Source organism: Podarcis filfolensis, assembly GCF_964270895.1.
Source record: "Podarcis filfolensis genome assembly, chromosome: 11".
Lineage (NCBI taxonomy): Eukaryota > Metazoa > Chordata > Lepidosauria > Squamata > Lacertidae > Podarcis > Podarcis filfolensis.
This window is the reverse complement of record NC_139613.1, coordinates 15318327-15334353: the sequence shown is the minus strand read 5'-3', so window position 1 is coordinate 15334353 and position 16027 is coordinate 15318327. Positions and strand designations below refer to the sequence as shown.

The 16027-nt window shown below is 43.9% G+C and overlaps 1 protein-coding gene across 2 annotated transcripts in view; it reads left to right on the top strand.

The window, feature by feature from the left end:
• CCBE1 (collagen and calcium binding EGF domains 1) overlaps positions 1–16027 on the top strand; it is a 150212-nt gene that overhangs the window by 123378 nt on the left and 10807 nt on the right. For both annotated transcript variants that reach the window (XM_083575796.1, XM_083575797.1), the window contains 4 exons: positions 2547–2599; positions 7440–7574; positions 9554–9691; positions 14292–14395. In XM_083575796.1, the coding sequence (XP_083431922.1) occupies positions 2547–2599; positions 7440–7574; positions 9554–9691; positions 14292–14395 (430 nt within the window). The remainder of the gene's footprint in view (positions 1–2546; positions 2600–7439; positions 7575–9553; positions 9692–14291; positions 14396–16027) is intronic.

The window sequence follows — 16027 nt, the reverse complement described above, 5'->3', positions numbered from 1 at the left end:
CCCACAGAGAAAGCTCTAACTTTGCCTTCTTCAAATCTCTGTGCTTCACACAGTCCCATTTTCAATTATGTTTTTTTCCTTTGATTGATTTGTACATCCTATTATTTTTCCCTCATTCTCATAAATGAACACACACACACACACAAACATATATTTTAAAAAATCATAAGCATCTGTTGGGATAGTCAGTTCTGCCCCCATTTGTTGCTCATGGAGCCAAAATGTCAACAATTGCAAATATGTGGGAGGTATCAGCAGACTTGGGGCAACTTCAGATTTTTCAGAAATACAAAATAACAAACAAACAAAAAACTGGGTAGGGGTTGGCCACAGAAACACCCTAATGAGAAGTGAGTGTGTTCCATGCCCATGGAATACTGACTAACTGTCAAGAGGTGAGAAACAGAAAACTGGGAGGGAGGGGAAATAGGAGTCAACAGAAAAGGAAGAGGGACAGAGAGAGATGTGGGTTTAAAACAGGTAGACAGAACCATCTCATTGTACGGATTGGTCATTTCATCGTTCATGCCATGATGTTTCTTTTAAAATTTCCTCAAGAGCTAGAAGTGAGAGCTTCCCATGGAAATCAATGGGGAAATTCAAGATTTTAATACTGCTGGGATTAGGCACCAGGGTGTCTGCTTCCCCCCCCCCCCCAAAAAAAAACAGCCATTAGAGGACTGAACATGCTCATTGGCCACAGAACGATGAGTATCTGTTGGAAATGGAATGGGGAACTGGTTGGCTAATCATATGCCCTACCGCTGACCTTTAGCCCTTCCCCTACGAAAGCAGCATAAGATAATTCTGAATCTTGCTCATACCTAAAGGAACCTCTTTCCAGATAAGCAGGACCACATGTTATGCTACCCCTCTGCGGACTGAAATATGTTATTAATGTCAACTCTTGTTTTCTGCTCTCTTTAAATCATGAACGTCGTTACGACAACATTAACTTTTGCAAGTCTCAGTAGCTGAACTTTTGTTTTCCCACCAGTCTGCTTTCAGACACCCTTTATCAAGTTAGGCGTTCCTGTGGAGCACAGGTTTAGGTTTGTTTCTAAAGATGCATGTACACAAGACTGGCTTCAGCAGCCGTCATGCTTCGGCAGATACCATGGCCTTAGACTCACAACTGACAGCTGCCTTGGGCTCCCTATTCATTTCTGACATGCCACTCCAAGCAATGCTGGGCCGTAGGGTGTACATCTGGAGGCCGCCATTTTAGTTTCCCACTTCCACAAAGGAGTGAACAAGCTGGGGCATTGTGGGAAATTAAAATAGTGGCAGAACCCAGCCATCTAGTACTGCTGCTGTCCACCGCATGGTAAACCTGCCAGGACCATTGACAGACAAGAGGGTTTCATGAGCAGAGGACACCTGGCCCACGGCCCCCTCACCCCTGGAGCCAGCACTGACTGTACAAATAGTAGCTGGAGAAGGATCTTAGTTGCAAAACATTTTTTGTTGGCATCTGCCTGTCTCACGAGACAATGGAGTGTGCCTCTGGGGGTGAGGTCCAACTGCCACATTACCAGCACCAAAGTGACCTCCCCAGGGCGCAAGCCTGGGCAGTGTGTATGGAGGTCCTGGGCCACCCAGACAACAATGCCCCCCTCTCAGCATCGCTGGTGGGGTCCAAAGGAAAACAGAGCAATACATTTGGCACTAGCGAAAACATAGCATAAACAGTGAGCAGGCTAGTCTATAATTTCTCCCTATGGCACACTGATGGTTGTTGTTGTTGTTGTTGTTTTGAATGGGAGTGCCCTGTCCCTTCCAGAGAGCATTCATTTGCTCCTGCGGTCAATCTAGTACAGTCTATTTTATGGCTTCAGAATTCTACCATCTCATTTTCCCACTTTACTGTGGTAGTTTCAGACCTGCATTTGCATTCATGTCTCCCATTTGTATTTTGTTCTGAGGGTTATGCTTTTTTTGTTGGGGGGGTGAATTAACAGGATTTGTCCCTGGAATAGACCCTGATGTTGGGAAAGATTGAGGGCACAAGGAGAAGGGGATGACAGAGGACGAGATGGTTGGACAGTGTTCTCGAAGCTACCAGCATGAGATTGACCAAACTGCGGGAGGCAGTGGAAGACAGGAGTGCCTGGCGTGCTCTGGTCCATGGGGTCACGAAGAGTCGGACACGACTAAACGTCTAAACAATAACAACAAATATATGATTTAATCATCCAAACCCCTAAACAGTTTACATAATATTGTTGTAAGCTGCCTCAGGCCTTGAAGCAGAGGAATGGGAATAAATGTTTTAATGCAATGCAATGCAGTACTGTACTATACAGTACAAGACAACACAACACAAAACACAACATTACAATAATGAAGTAGCTTTAGCTGAAGCTGTTGCTTGCATTACTGGCCTTTCTGAAAGTAATACAGGTAATGTCATAAGCTATGCCTACTTGCTTGGGGGAAAGGCCATTGAATTCAGTAGAACTTATGTTCAAATAAACATGGATAGGACTGGGATCTTAATTTACTAATTCCGTCTAATAGATAGTTTTCTGTTTTTGTCTTTTTAGGAAAAAGTGCTGTAAGGGTTATAAGTTTGTTCTTGGACAATGCATTCCTGAAGGTACGTTCTTAAATTATTCTTTCCAACACTTATCACTACAGTGGTTCTGTCTTCCTGTACTTTAATAACTATGGGCTAAAATATTTGTTTCTCTACATGCTTACCTGGGAGTAAGTCTCACTAAACTCAGTACGATTACCAAATATAAATACATTGGGTTGGGTGGTTAGTGAGTATAGACCAGGGATAACCAATGAGGTGTCCTCCAGGCTTTGATGGGACTACAGCTCCCATCATCCCTCACCACTGACCATGCTGACTGGGGCTGATGGGAGCTGGGGTTCAACAATATCCAAAGGCAACCACATTGACTACCTCTGCTGTAGAAAATCATCCAGTGGCTGCTGTCGTGTCCCCAGTCACCATTATAACGCCATAATTTTAGACATTCACTAGACGTATCTGAGCTTGACGATGTCTCCTTTTGCTTCATAACAGTCTCCACATTATAGGCCTTCAAAGTCATGTGAATAAACCAACCCAAATTTACCATTTCAGTTTCTTACTTCAACCATCTCTTCTGAGGATGGATTATGCTCCTGAAATGATTATTTGGGAGCAATGAGGAGCAGGTCATTGATGAAAATATAAATTGTGACACTGCAGATATTAGATAGCTTGGACAATTATTCTGATGCATAAAAGGCCTTTGTGGAAGTAAGGCAGCAGTCTCAGGGTCCACTCTGAAGAACAGCAATCTGTAGGCCAACCAGTAGAAGATTGTTTCACACCTTTCTTTGCTCTGAGGCCGAGGGGTCAGACACCTGAGGACAGGGGCAGCACTTCCCCTTTCGCCACTTGAGGTGCAAGAGGAAGTGCCGCCATGCCCTGCCATTGCCTGTGCTGCCCTCCCTGCCAGTATCACAGCCGATTTCAGGTCAGACCTCTCTGGTTTGGGGAGAGATATTTCAAGCTGCACAAGATCTTACCCGAAATTGCCACCATTGCCAGCACCGCTTCTCTGCCAGGGGTGGAGGTGGCAGGGGAGGCAGGACATCACTTTTGGGGGCTGCTGCTGCCTGAGGCGGTGCCCTCACACACCCAATGGCCATGTCTGAGTACCTGCTTCCTACTCATGCCTTAGACCAGTCTCTGCTATCCAGAGAGCCAGTGTGGTGTAGTGGTTAAGAGCAGTGGACTCGTAATCTGGCGAATCAGGTTCGATTCCCTGCTCCTCCACATGCAGCTGCTTGGGCTGGTCACGCTTCTCTGAAGTCTCTCAGCCCCACTCACCTCACAGAGTGTTTGTTGTGGGGGAGGAAGGGAAAGGAGATTGTTAGCCGCTTTGAGACTCCTTAGGGTAGTGATAAAGCGGGATATCAAATCCAAACTCTTCTTCTTCTTCTTCCATTGTTCAGTACCTTGCAGCTGCACTGCTTTGACGAAAAATAACTTGGCTTTTTAAAACACCCTCCCTGTTTCCTATTATTTATTGTATATTACCCTGCCCATCCTCTCCAAGGATCTCACCTCCCTGTTTTATTCTCATAACATCCTTGGGAGGCAAATTAGTAACTGGCCCAAGATGGCTAAGCATGGATTTGTATCTGGGTTTTACCCTAATATTTTTGCGCATCACAACAGTTGGCTCTAGCAGACATGAACCCCTCCAGCAGACATAATGTGCCACCCAAATGCCATCTTCTCCTCTTTTCTGGCTCTGTGCTTCACCTCTCCCCTGGGCCCACCCCTTGGAGGCCCTTAGAAGGCAGGGCTTCAAAACAATCAAGTATGTGGTTTTAAAAGGAACGGGAGTGTTAATTTTGCACCACCTTTTAAAATACTGCATAGATGAGCTCAGCAGGCAGTTTATCATTTATTAAAGTTTTACACTTACTGTGTGTTATTTGGAACAGTAGTATTTTATGGGCTGTGTGCTCTCTGCTTTGGCAATCAAGGGCTGATCTTGTACCATTGTGAACATTATGCTGCCAAGACAGATGCACGTGCTCAACTCAACGCACTCTTTTGCCTCTTGCAGTCAACGAAAGGGATTCACCTTGGTTTTATCAGGTTGATTTATTATTGGCAGATGTGCTGCTTTAGCAGCTCAGAGTCCCGGAAATCTTGGCAGCCAGACACAGAGCTGATAATGCACTGGGGCAAAACCAAACTATGAATAAAAATCTTAGCAGGTGAGCAAACTCGACCGGTGACTCACCTATCTTGGCTCAATGCTGAGAAAACACTTGGAATCATTTGTTCTGCAAAATCAAGCTCCAAATGGAATAGGAGCATTCTGACAACTGAGAGGCATTTTGAGCTTCAATTCATGGTGCTGGTGTTAACCTTTAGAAACCTTAATGGCTTGGGACCTGTTTATCTCAAGGACCACCTTCTTCTGTATGCATGCTCTGATTGTCTCCAAACTCCTTCTTCAGATTCCGTAACACCACAAGGCACACTTGGTGGTGTCCAGGGACAGGGCCTTTTCTACAGTGGCACCTGCTGCGTGCAACGCTTTAGCAAACATGCAGCATCAGGCCCCATCACTGCTTTTGACGGCTAGTGGAGACATGGCTGTTCTTTGCTTAAAGGGGCCTTAGGCTTAATATTTCCTTTTGTTCTAACATTCTGAAGTTTAATTCTGATAGCTGTTTTGCCATTGTTACTGTGGCCTTGGGTTTTATGCTAATATTTTGATTTACGATATAAACTTTGAATTGTTCTGTATTTTATAACTGTTGCCTTTTTTTATTAAAAAAAATCGCCTTGAGTTTCTTCTGAAAAATAGGTGGGATAGAAGTTGTTGTTCTCATTTAACAATGAGAAGCCTGAGCTGCGATGGAGCTCCGTTGCATCATACACAGTCAGCACAATTGCAGTAAGCTTGGAACTGTAAAGCCTCCAAGTCGATTCTGGATGCGTGAAGCAAAATAAACATTTGGTGCTGTAGCTCACAGAGTGATGGTTTACATGTTCTCTCCCTCTTAAATGGAGATTAGTTCCATGCGCGAGAGAAATGTCACACTTGAAATGCCAGTCATGGGTGGATGCAGCTGCCAATGCCTGCAAGCTGGTGTATTACTTTTCCAGTCTAGCCCAATGAAAGGAGGATGCAAAGACCCTCTTCCCTTGGAGAAACACCCCCATTGGCTGAATATATATGGTGGAGGCCATAGAAAGCAGCACAGCAACACCATATCTCCTCCTAGCTGCCCTGTAGTATCACACAAACCATAGCATGATTGTGCCCTACTATTCCCTGTCACCACTAGCAACAGCCAGGGAATTGGAGCTGAAGCAGGGAAACTTGCAGAACATGAACCCTCATCAGGTGGTCTTCCTGAATGCCTAAAGGGGCAAGTGGGAATGCACTCCACCTGGCTACCCCCTCACTGGTATCTGCACCACCCACAACACCACCCCCATATCAGTTCCACCCATAACCTTCATGTAGGTCTGAAGAGGGAATTTCCATGGCCTTGGAATCCTGCCCTTAGTCAGGAACCCTGCATGGTTAAGGGGTGGCCCATCAAGTCCAGCATCCTGTTCGTACAGTGGCCAACCGAAAGCAGGACCTGAATGCAACAGCACTCTGCTCATCTGTGACTGCCTCTGGCAATGGAACCCTGGAGAGCCACTGCCTCCTGAAATCTACTCTCAAAACCCCAAAGAGCTGTTGCCAGTCAATGTAGAAAATATTGAGCCAGATGGACCATTAGTTTGGCAGGCTATAAAGCACCTTCCTTTGTTCCAACAGTGTGTCTCCCCTCTTTCAGCTGATCCTACCTATCTCCAGTTGCATCTTTGTTGTTATTTAGTCATGTCCGACTCTTCGTGACCCCATGGACCAGAGCACGCCAGGCACTCCTGTCTTCCACTGCCTCCCGCAGCTTGGTCATGTTGGTAGCTTTGAGAACATTGTCCAACCATCTCGTCCTCTGTCATCTCCTTCTCCTTGTGCCCTCAATCTTTCCCAACATCAGGGTCTTTTCCAGGGAGTCTTCTCTTCTCATGAGGTGGCCAAAGTATTGGAGTCTCAGCTTCATGATCTGTCCTTCCAATGAGCGCTCAGGGCTGATTTCCTTAAGAATGGAGAGGTTTGATCTTCTTGCAGTTCATGAGACTCTCAAGAGTCTCCTCCAGCACCATAATTCAAAAGCATCAATTATTCGGCGATCAGCCTTCTTTATGGTCCAGCTCTCACTTCCATACATCACTACTGGGGAAACCATAGTTTTAACTATACAGACCTTTGTCGACAAGGTGATGTCTCTGCTTTTTAAGATGCTGTCTAGGTTTGTCATTGCTTTTCTCCCAAGAAGCAGGCGTCTTTTAATTTTGTGACTTCTTTCACCAACTGCAGTGATCAAGGAGCCCAAGAAAGTAAAATCTCTCACTGCCTCCATTTCTTCCCCTTCTATTTGCCAGGAGGTGATTGTCCTTGTATCCTGCAAACCACTAAATTTGGTTCTGGAAATAGCATTGTGGAGGTGTACAGTGCATTCACTAAACTGTGTGCAGCTTCTCCACAGCCCAACAGTTACAATCATCTATGGTTCTTAGCTTAGTATATTTCTTTTAACCAACTTTTAGTCACAGAGAATTTTCTCGAGAGTTCCCCCCCCCAAAAAAAAAATATCCTGAAGGTGATGGAAGAAAAATAACAACGTTGTGTAATTACATTTATCTTATTTTTCTTCCAGAAGTATCTGTTTCTTTGCCTGTTCTTTTGTCACACATAGCAATCCAGTGTAAATAAAAATTTGAGGTCTACGTTTTTTTGATTAGTAACAGGAGTACAACTACATTGGTAACAGAAGGACAAACACTAATTTCCCATTACTTTTGCAGTGTTGTACAGCTGCTAATAACAAGCATATTTCTCTCTCGTTAGATTATGACGTCTGCGCAGAAGCTCCTTGTGAACAACAGTGCACAGACAACTTTGGACGAGTCTTATGCACATGCTACCCTGGTTATCGGTATGACCGCGAAAGGCACAAGAACAGAGAGAAACCCTATTGCTTAGGTGGGTGGAAAAGATTGCACCTGAAATTAATTCAAGGTTACTTGCCATAAATTCAAAGATATGGATATGTATGCGCTTCTAAAATTTGGTTAATTCAGAATATTATTATTTTTTGATACACTTTTCATGTGCATTTCTGATACATTTCAAAATGTAAAGAAAAATAATGTGAAAAGAAAAGAATCTCTGGAATAATAAAAAGTAACAATTTTGAAATAACAAAAACAACAACCAGAAAACGTTCCTTAACCGACTTCCCATCCTCTCCTTCCATTGTTCCTTTTATCTCTTATTTTCCTCGCGTTTTCTTGGTTCATGCTGTCTATCGCAACTCCTTATATAAACTCTAGTTATTTCTTACACTGCTGAGAATCTTACCATCCTGCTAGGTTGATTGTCTGCTTATCATACTTTTTCATATATTCAATAAAGAATATCCTGTCCTCCTATATCTTTTATCATTTTGATTCCTTATTCTAGTGGTCATTCCTGTTAGCTCTTCATATGCTAACAGTTTAATGCACCATTCTTCTTTTATTGATACCTTATCTGTTTTCCATTTTTGCGCTAATAACACACATGCAGCAGTTGTCGCATATAGGAACAAAATTCTCTCCTTTTTTGTAACTTCTGTTGTTATTAACCCCACAAAAATCTTCTGGATTTTTAGGAAAGGGTTTTTAAAACATTTTTAAAAGTTCATTATAGGTCATTTCCTAATAGTTTTTAATTATGCTGCACGACCACCACATGTGATGAAAAGTTCCCTCTGCTACCTTGCATGTTCAACAATTGCCCTTTGTTGATTTTGGCATTTTTGCGAGTCTATTTTAACCCTGAATCCCAATAACTCCTTTTCAAACTGCAAATTTTGTTCCGCGAATCCATATTTTTTATTTATTTTTATTTTTTAAAAATAATATTTATTAAAGTTTCAAAAAAAACGTAACTTAAATGTTGTATTCAAGTGATGGTAACTTAACCAATCTGTCACTTGATCTTTTATCTCTCCATACTCTTTCAATTTATATCCTAACCCAGTGACAGTTAGCAAGTCTCTATATGTACTCCAATTTTTCTTTGCAAGGGCTTCTGTTGGTGACATCCACATTGGTGTTTTCCTTTCTAATAAGTTTTTTTTTATTTTCCCCATACCCTATACAGGTTTTTCCTAATTAAGTAGTTTGTGAAACTCTCATATATCTTGGCCTTACTGTACAGGGACTCATGCCACCCAAGTTTTAGGTCATGCCCTTCCAAGTCTAATAGGTATCTGTTCTTTAGTAAAATCCATTCTTTCAACCAACATAAACATGATGCATCAAAATATAATTGTACGTCAGGCAGGGCAAAACCACCTCTCTCTTTAGTGTCAATCATGATTTTATGTTTTATCCTGGGTTTTCTCCCCTGCTAAATAAAATTAGATAGATCTTTTTGCCATTCTTTAAAATTTCAGATGTCATTAACTATAGGTACAGTCTGAAATAGGAATAGCATCTTTGGGAGTATATTCATTTTTATGACTGAAATTTTCGCAGCAATGACAATTGCATTCTACTCCAAATTTGCAGATCTTTTTGGATTTCTTTCCAAACCTTTACATAGTTAATTCAGATTAATTCAGATGCTGCCTCCACCAACATGGCCAACGATGAGGTATGATGAGAGTTCAGAGTCCAGCATTGATCTGGAGTACCATGTTCTCCATCCCTGATCTAGAGGGCCACAGGTTCTTGTCTAACCTGGCTGTCACTATCTCTCCAGCAACTTAGAGGTATTTCTCATCACCTGCTGTCTGAACCTTTGAACTGCAGATGATGGGGGTTGAGAGTTTGGAATCTGTTACATGCAACACATAGTTCCACTGAGCAGTAGTCCCTCACTAATCGAATGCAATTAATGCAAAAGTTTTAGGAAACCTTTATTTCTTATTTCCCTTCCTTTTTTAACCCACTGCGGCATCCATCCCCTTTCAGATATCGATGAGTGTGCCACAAGCAGCGAGCCTCTCTGCCCCCACATCTGTGTCAATACCCTTGGCAGCTATCGGTGTGAATGTAATGAGGGGTACATACGTGAAGATGATGGGAAAACATGCACCAAAGGAGAGAAAGGTATTACATTGCTGTTTCTTAAATTATTTTGGTCCAAAGGGATCCACTGTGCACTGATAAAATCAGTGAAAAGCTCCAAGTCTAAAGACCTTTGCTCAGAAGGAGGTGCTATTAAAATTGCATATTTTTGCCTCCAGATCAGTTGATTCAGAGCTCTTGCTATTATGTTCTGAGCTGGTTGTTCCAGCTCAGACCACATAGCTCTCAGCCATTCCTGGTGAAGCTGAGTTCCCAGAATGCATTGCTCTTCTGCATATGAAGCTGAAGTCACAGACAAGCTGAACTATTCTGCCTTGTGAAGTCAGCTGAAGCTATTTATGCCCCTGGTGTGTCAGCTGTCATGACTGAAAACGTGGTCCTTTCTTGGCTGACTTCGGTTTCCCTTCCCCAGTAAGGAAACGAGACTAGACAAACCTTGTTCTTGTCCAGCAAGTCACAAAAAAGCAGAGAATCAGTTCCTTACAGACATTTTGAGGGTAGAGGATTCCCATAACGTTTGAATGTCGTAAGATCCCCAAAGTACTTGAGCCTCCTTTTTTAAATCCAGCTTTGCAAAACCGAGTGGCCAGGAGACAGAGTTTCTGCACCTTTCATAGCTATGCAGAAGAAATATTTTAAGCAAGTATAATTCCAGTCCACCATACATGAGAACAGGATTTTCTCCCTCTGACTCTTAAGTCTACTGTTTGAAACAATCTGCTTAGGAATGCCATCTTGTGGCAGATAGAAGTTCATGCGCCATTGCCAGCCTGCAAAAAAACCATTTGCATTGCAATAACCTTTCCAAAATAGCTGGCTTAAATTGCAGTGGAATTTAGGTCTTCAAGGCAGATCGTCTGATAAATCCTTTCTTACAATGTTAATAATATACTGATTTTTTAAAATTAAAAAACAACAATACAACACCAGTATCTCACCCAATCTCCAAAGATAACACACAGGATGGAGAAAATGAATTAGTGTGTGTTTATTTTACAGCGCCAGAGGGATGAAAGCTGTCTGCTGCCCTTAGCCGTCTGTGAATTTGAGCTGCAGGTTTGAATATGGGGAGGGGCACCAAAGACATGGACCATCTTTGTGACATGGAGATCCTATTGCATATTGTAGAGAGGGCACGGCGTAGCCACATAATCAAATGAAAACCAATGGCAGATAATACAAGACAGATGATAACATAAGCCTTGTGGGGTGGGGGGAATGCATGCAGGCACCCAACATGGAAACAATGGGTAGAATTCAACATTGTGTTCTTTGCATTGTTTCATCTGCTCAAGTGTTTCCATTTGCCAGCTGAATAGGTCTCCCTACTCCCCCACCACCACATGCTGTTTTGGGGGTTCTCAGGACCCCTCAGTGGCCCATTGTGGGGGTATGGGAGCACAAAATGGATGTCCTCGAGCAGGGGTTCTGCTGATGGGGCTGGCTAGGTGAATCCCACCTGAGGACTTCAAGCAAATGTACTGCCCCATCAAACAGTATTATCTTAGGAACTGCTGCTGCTGCTGGGCTCATTTTCTTATTGTCTAACTTCAGACAAGAAAGGACCACATTTTCAGTAATGATAGCACACACACAGGCGCTTAGGTAGCTTCAGCCAGTGTGGTGTAGTGGTTAAGAGCGGTAGATTCGTAATCTGGGGGACCGGGTTCACTTCCCCGCTCCTCCACATGCAGCTGCTGGGTGACCTTGAGCTAGTCACACTTCTCTGAAGTCTATCAGCCCCACTTACCTCACAGAGTGTTTGTTGTGGGGGAGGAAGGGAGCCTCTTTGAGACTCCTTCAGGTAGTGATAAAGTGGGATATCAAATCCAAACTCTTCTTCTTCACAAAGAAAGAATATTATCTGTGACATCAGCTTCATATGCGGAAGAGAAATGCATTCTGGGAGCCCGGTTTCGCTGTCACTGAGGTGGCAAATAATTCAGAAGCCTCTCAGTCCTTCACACTTCTTCTGCAGAGTTTGGTACAGAACTTTGAGAGCCTCTGCTTTCATTTTTATTAAAACAGAGTTTCCAGTACTCAGCACTGTGGAAGAAAGCATAGGAGCATTGACTTATTTCAGCCCCCCTCTGCCTGGAAAAACAATTCAACTTTTGGGGGGAGCAGAGTTTGCATTTGCATTATATCTGTTGTATGCTGAAGTTCGGTCCTCGTGCAGGAGATGGAAGAGCTTAGCAGGTGTGAAAAAGATGTGGTTTTGTACGACTAGGCCCCTGTTAGTTCCTACCCATCTTTCCTACATGGCTGGGGGAGAGGGGTCAGGCTCCACTTCTCCTGTGACTGTGTGACTCTTACTGGGTTCACTGGTTTCATAGAATCATAGAATTTCCAGTTGGGAGACCCCGAGGGTCATCTAGTCCAACCCCTTGCAATGCAGGAATCTTTCCCACAGCTTCTATGAGTACAAGAAGCAAATATTCATTGGGCCGTGTTCTTGCTGGCTACAGTGTCCTACTTGCTAAGAACAGGAAGTAAACCTCAAGGAATTGCCACTTGACTTGCTCTGGTGTTGCTGCAAGTAGTCTCCCTTGGCAGATGAAGTGCCTCTCCCTTACTCTTAACTCCTTTGCCAAAGATGTGTTGTGGATGATAAACTAATCCCTATACCTGCAATCCGCCAGGTCACCCATTGCAAGCTTTAGCCTTTGCTGCCAGGAACCAAGTGAAAACAGCCCTAAACATTTTGCTACTGGCCAGGAAGCTACAACTGCTTTATGGCCTCTGCCCTCCTTTATCTGATTCTCACCCTTTTGCAGACCGCATCCTTGGGTTATGACCTCAGCTGCTGCCAGTGCAAGTTGTGGGGCTTAACTGATGCCTTTGTGGGGTTCTGGTGAATGTCACAGGCTGCTGTGCCTTAAATTTCCAGCAGCTCCTGCGTGTCATTACTTCTTCTGCGCAAGCAGCACAGGGGGATGCAAGTTAGTTCTGGGCCTCAGACCCTGGCAAGGGATTTCAATGTAGCCTCTATAAACAACACACAGTGGGTGTGGAACTTGCAGCTTGTTGGGGGCAAACTATTGAGAAAGCCTCATAGAATCAGGTGGGCGTGGGGAGGAGAACTTGTAGTTCATCCCTGCTGAATGCAAGACCTGCATAGAATCATAGAGTTGGAAGGGACCCTGCAGATCATGTAGTCCAAGCCCCTGCAATGCAGGAATATGCAGCTGCCCCATGCGGGGATCAAACCTGCAACCTTGATGTTATCAGCACCATACTCTAACCAACTGAGCTATCCAGGCTGAGCAGTTCAGAATGCAAATATGTAGCATCCCTGGCAGGTGGTTGTCCCGCTTCTGTTAAAATACAGTCGTGCCTTCGACGTCAAACAGAATCCGTTCCAGAAGTCCTTTCGACTTCCAAAATGTTCAGAAACCAAAGCATGGCTTCCGATTGGCTGCAGGAAGTTCCTGGAGCCAATCAGAAGCCACAGAAGCCCATTTGGACATTCAGCTTCCAAAAGAATGTTCGAAAACCGGAACACTCACGTCCAGGTTTTGATCGTTCGGGAGCCAAAGCGTCTGAGATACAAGATACGACTGTACCTCCAACTAATTTACCTCTAGCTTCAACCTGATCAGTGCCGATAATTGTGTGTCGAGACCCCAAAACCACCCCCTCGTTGATGAATAAGAAACGAGACAGATATTAGGTTAATGTTATTGGGCAAATTTAGGCCACAACTTTATTGGTTACAGAATATAAGCGGTATTGGCTTAGGCATTGGAATTGACCCGACTATATCTGACTCCTGCCCGTCACGCAGGGAGTCCTCCCACCCTTGCCTCAATTTACTTCTAGCCTCAACCTGATTGGTGCCGATAATAAGAATTAATAAGTACATTCAGTGCTTTTTCTGGGGGTACTCAAGGGTACTCAGCACCAGCACCATTTTTTCAAGAAGAAAAGCACTGAGTATATTGTGCCTTTCCTAAAGATTTAAAGCTCTGTAAAGAGCACCTTATTTTGATACTTCTTGCGTTCTCTTGTTATCCTCTGCATTTCAATGGCTCCAGCAATGTACCAGTAGATATTTCAGAGTTACTTTTTACTGCGATTGTGGCTCTGACCCTTTCTGCCATTAAGCGTCCCATTGCGCAGCAAACATAATCAGTGGTGATAAAGGCCGGCTTTGTGCAAATTGCAAGCAAAAGGTCTCGCTGCATGAGATATTGGCACAATTTACAGCATACAAAAATTGGCCCTTGAAGGGGGATTATAAATCACTGTGGGTCCCGTACAGTAAAGACTCAGATAAAAGTAGAGAGGTAAACACTCTCCCCCCGCCCCAGATATAAAAAGAGTTTTACAAAAGGGCATTAAGACCTGCTAACTGGAAACAGCTGCTGCTAAGACTGTTTGCAGCGAGCTTAGGCTGGATCTGTGCAGCCTTTCATGGTGATTCACAACTGGGAAAGGTTGTTAATACCAAGGGCACCTCTTCCTCTCACGGAACGGCCAGGAAGGAAAACTTCAAAGGCTCATCACCCCAGCACAGCTTTCTTTGGCATTTCTCTTCCCTGCTTTGTTTTCTTCCTCTTGAGGGGAAAAATGCATTGGAATATTTGCTCTCTCTCTCACTCTTTTCCCCTTTTTGCAGGGTTTTCTGAGAAGGCTGATAACGTGGTGAAACCAGGGGCCTGCTGTGCCTCTTGCAAAGAGTTCTATCAAATCAAGCAGACAGTGTTGCAACTGAAACAAAAGGTACAAGAGTCAGTGGCGGAGGCGGGGGGCGTGGTCCAGCCCGGGTGTCATCACGGGGGGGGGGGGGGGTTGACAAAATGACAAAAATATGAGTTTAATTTTTTTTTAATGGACTCACGAAATTTTTTAGTTCAGTCAACGTAACAAAACGTGGCTGGCACTGGGTGCCACACCACGGGGGCCGGCACTTACCGCAGGGCCTGCAGTGTGCCCAAGCCACGCGTCTCTCCTGGGAGTGACATGGTGGCTTGGGTGCTTGCAGGCTCCACACTGCCTAAAACAGCAGCGTGGGACTTGCGGCTGCCCTCCGCCTCTCCCTCAGCCGCCCTACAGCTGAGGGGGAGGCGGCGGATAGGATCCATACAGTGCCCCCTGCCCCCATAGCCGGTTCACCCCGCCCCTGGCTGTAGGACCAGGCTCCCAAGCGGCAAGCTATGCCACTGACAAGAGTTGAGAAGAAAGACATAATGGGCTTGGCCAGAATCAAGTTTCTAAATAAGATATTTCATAGGCTTGCTGCAGAACAATAAACCCAGATATAGAAATTCAGCAAGTGAATTTGTCTTCTAGGGAAAGGGTGCAATCTTGTTCCTTGGAGGCTTAAAAAAACCACAGTCACATGGGGATGTTTTCATAAAAGATAGTTCAGAAGAATAATCTTAATTTAGGGCAATGAGTAGTCCTAGATTTTCGGTCCCTTCCAGTTGAGTTTTACAAGAGTCAGTTTAATCACATTTTGTATTCACCATATTTTGGGGGTACATTAATAGAATCCCACATAATGAAGTTGAACTGTAAATACTTTTCACACACTGTTTTCTGATGCAGGAGAGGTTAAATCCTCAAAGGAAAGAGCATGGATGCTAGATTATTTTATGGGCAATTATTCCTTTCAAAGCTATATAATGTGTCAAATTGCTGGGGGGGGTGGTGGTATCTACACTTGGCTTCGCGCCATCATTTTTCTCCCAACACAAGGTAATTATCTTTTAAATTATCTCTAAAATAAAATAAAAATCACACATAGCTGAGACACATGTGAAAACTTGAGTTTTGTGAAGGTTGTCATGTGTGTTTTGCGTGGGATTGTTTGGAAAAATATATTAGGTGTGATGGATCCTGCTATTCAGCTAGAGGACATAAGAGAAAGAGTCCTTTTCCAGGGTTTTGTTCTTTTGTTTTAATATAAGACTATGAGGCCAATTTTATTCTGTAAAACCGTCAAAAGAAGAATCCGCAAGGGAACCGTATTGTGTTTTATCTCATGCAAGAGAAACTCACCCTGGCCAATATCATCAGGAATCTGATAGCATGATGTGAGGCTAAGCTTGAAGCATGAATCTTCAAACTCTAGGCTTGGAATCTTGTGGGGTGGGGCAAAAGGCAGCTGAAATTTGGAGTGATTTCAAGTGGGGCGGGATTCCTAATAGGTTTTGGGGGCTTTTCGGGTGGCAGTAGATGTTCTGGGGTGTTCTAGGTGTTCCAGAAGCCACCATTTCCCTACCCCCAATAAAATGCACCAGAATGACACTACAATGCTGGGTTTGGAGCAGTATGGGGAGATATGAAAGAGCTTGCAGTGAATGGAGTGTGCAGAGTACAAATGGGGCTGCAAAATAATAGTGAAATATT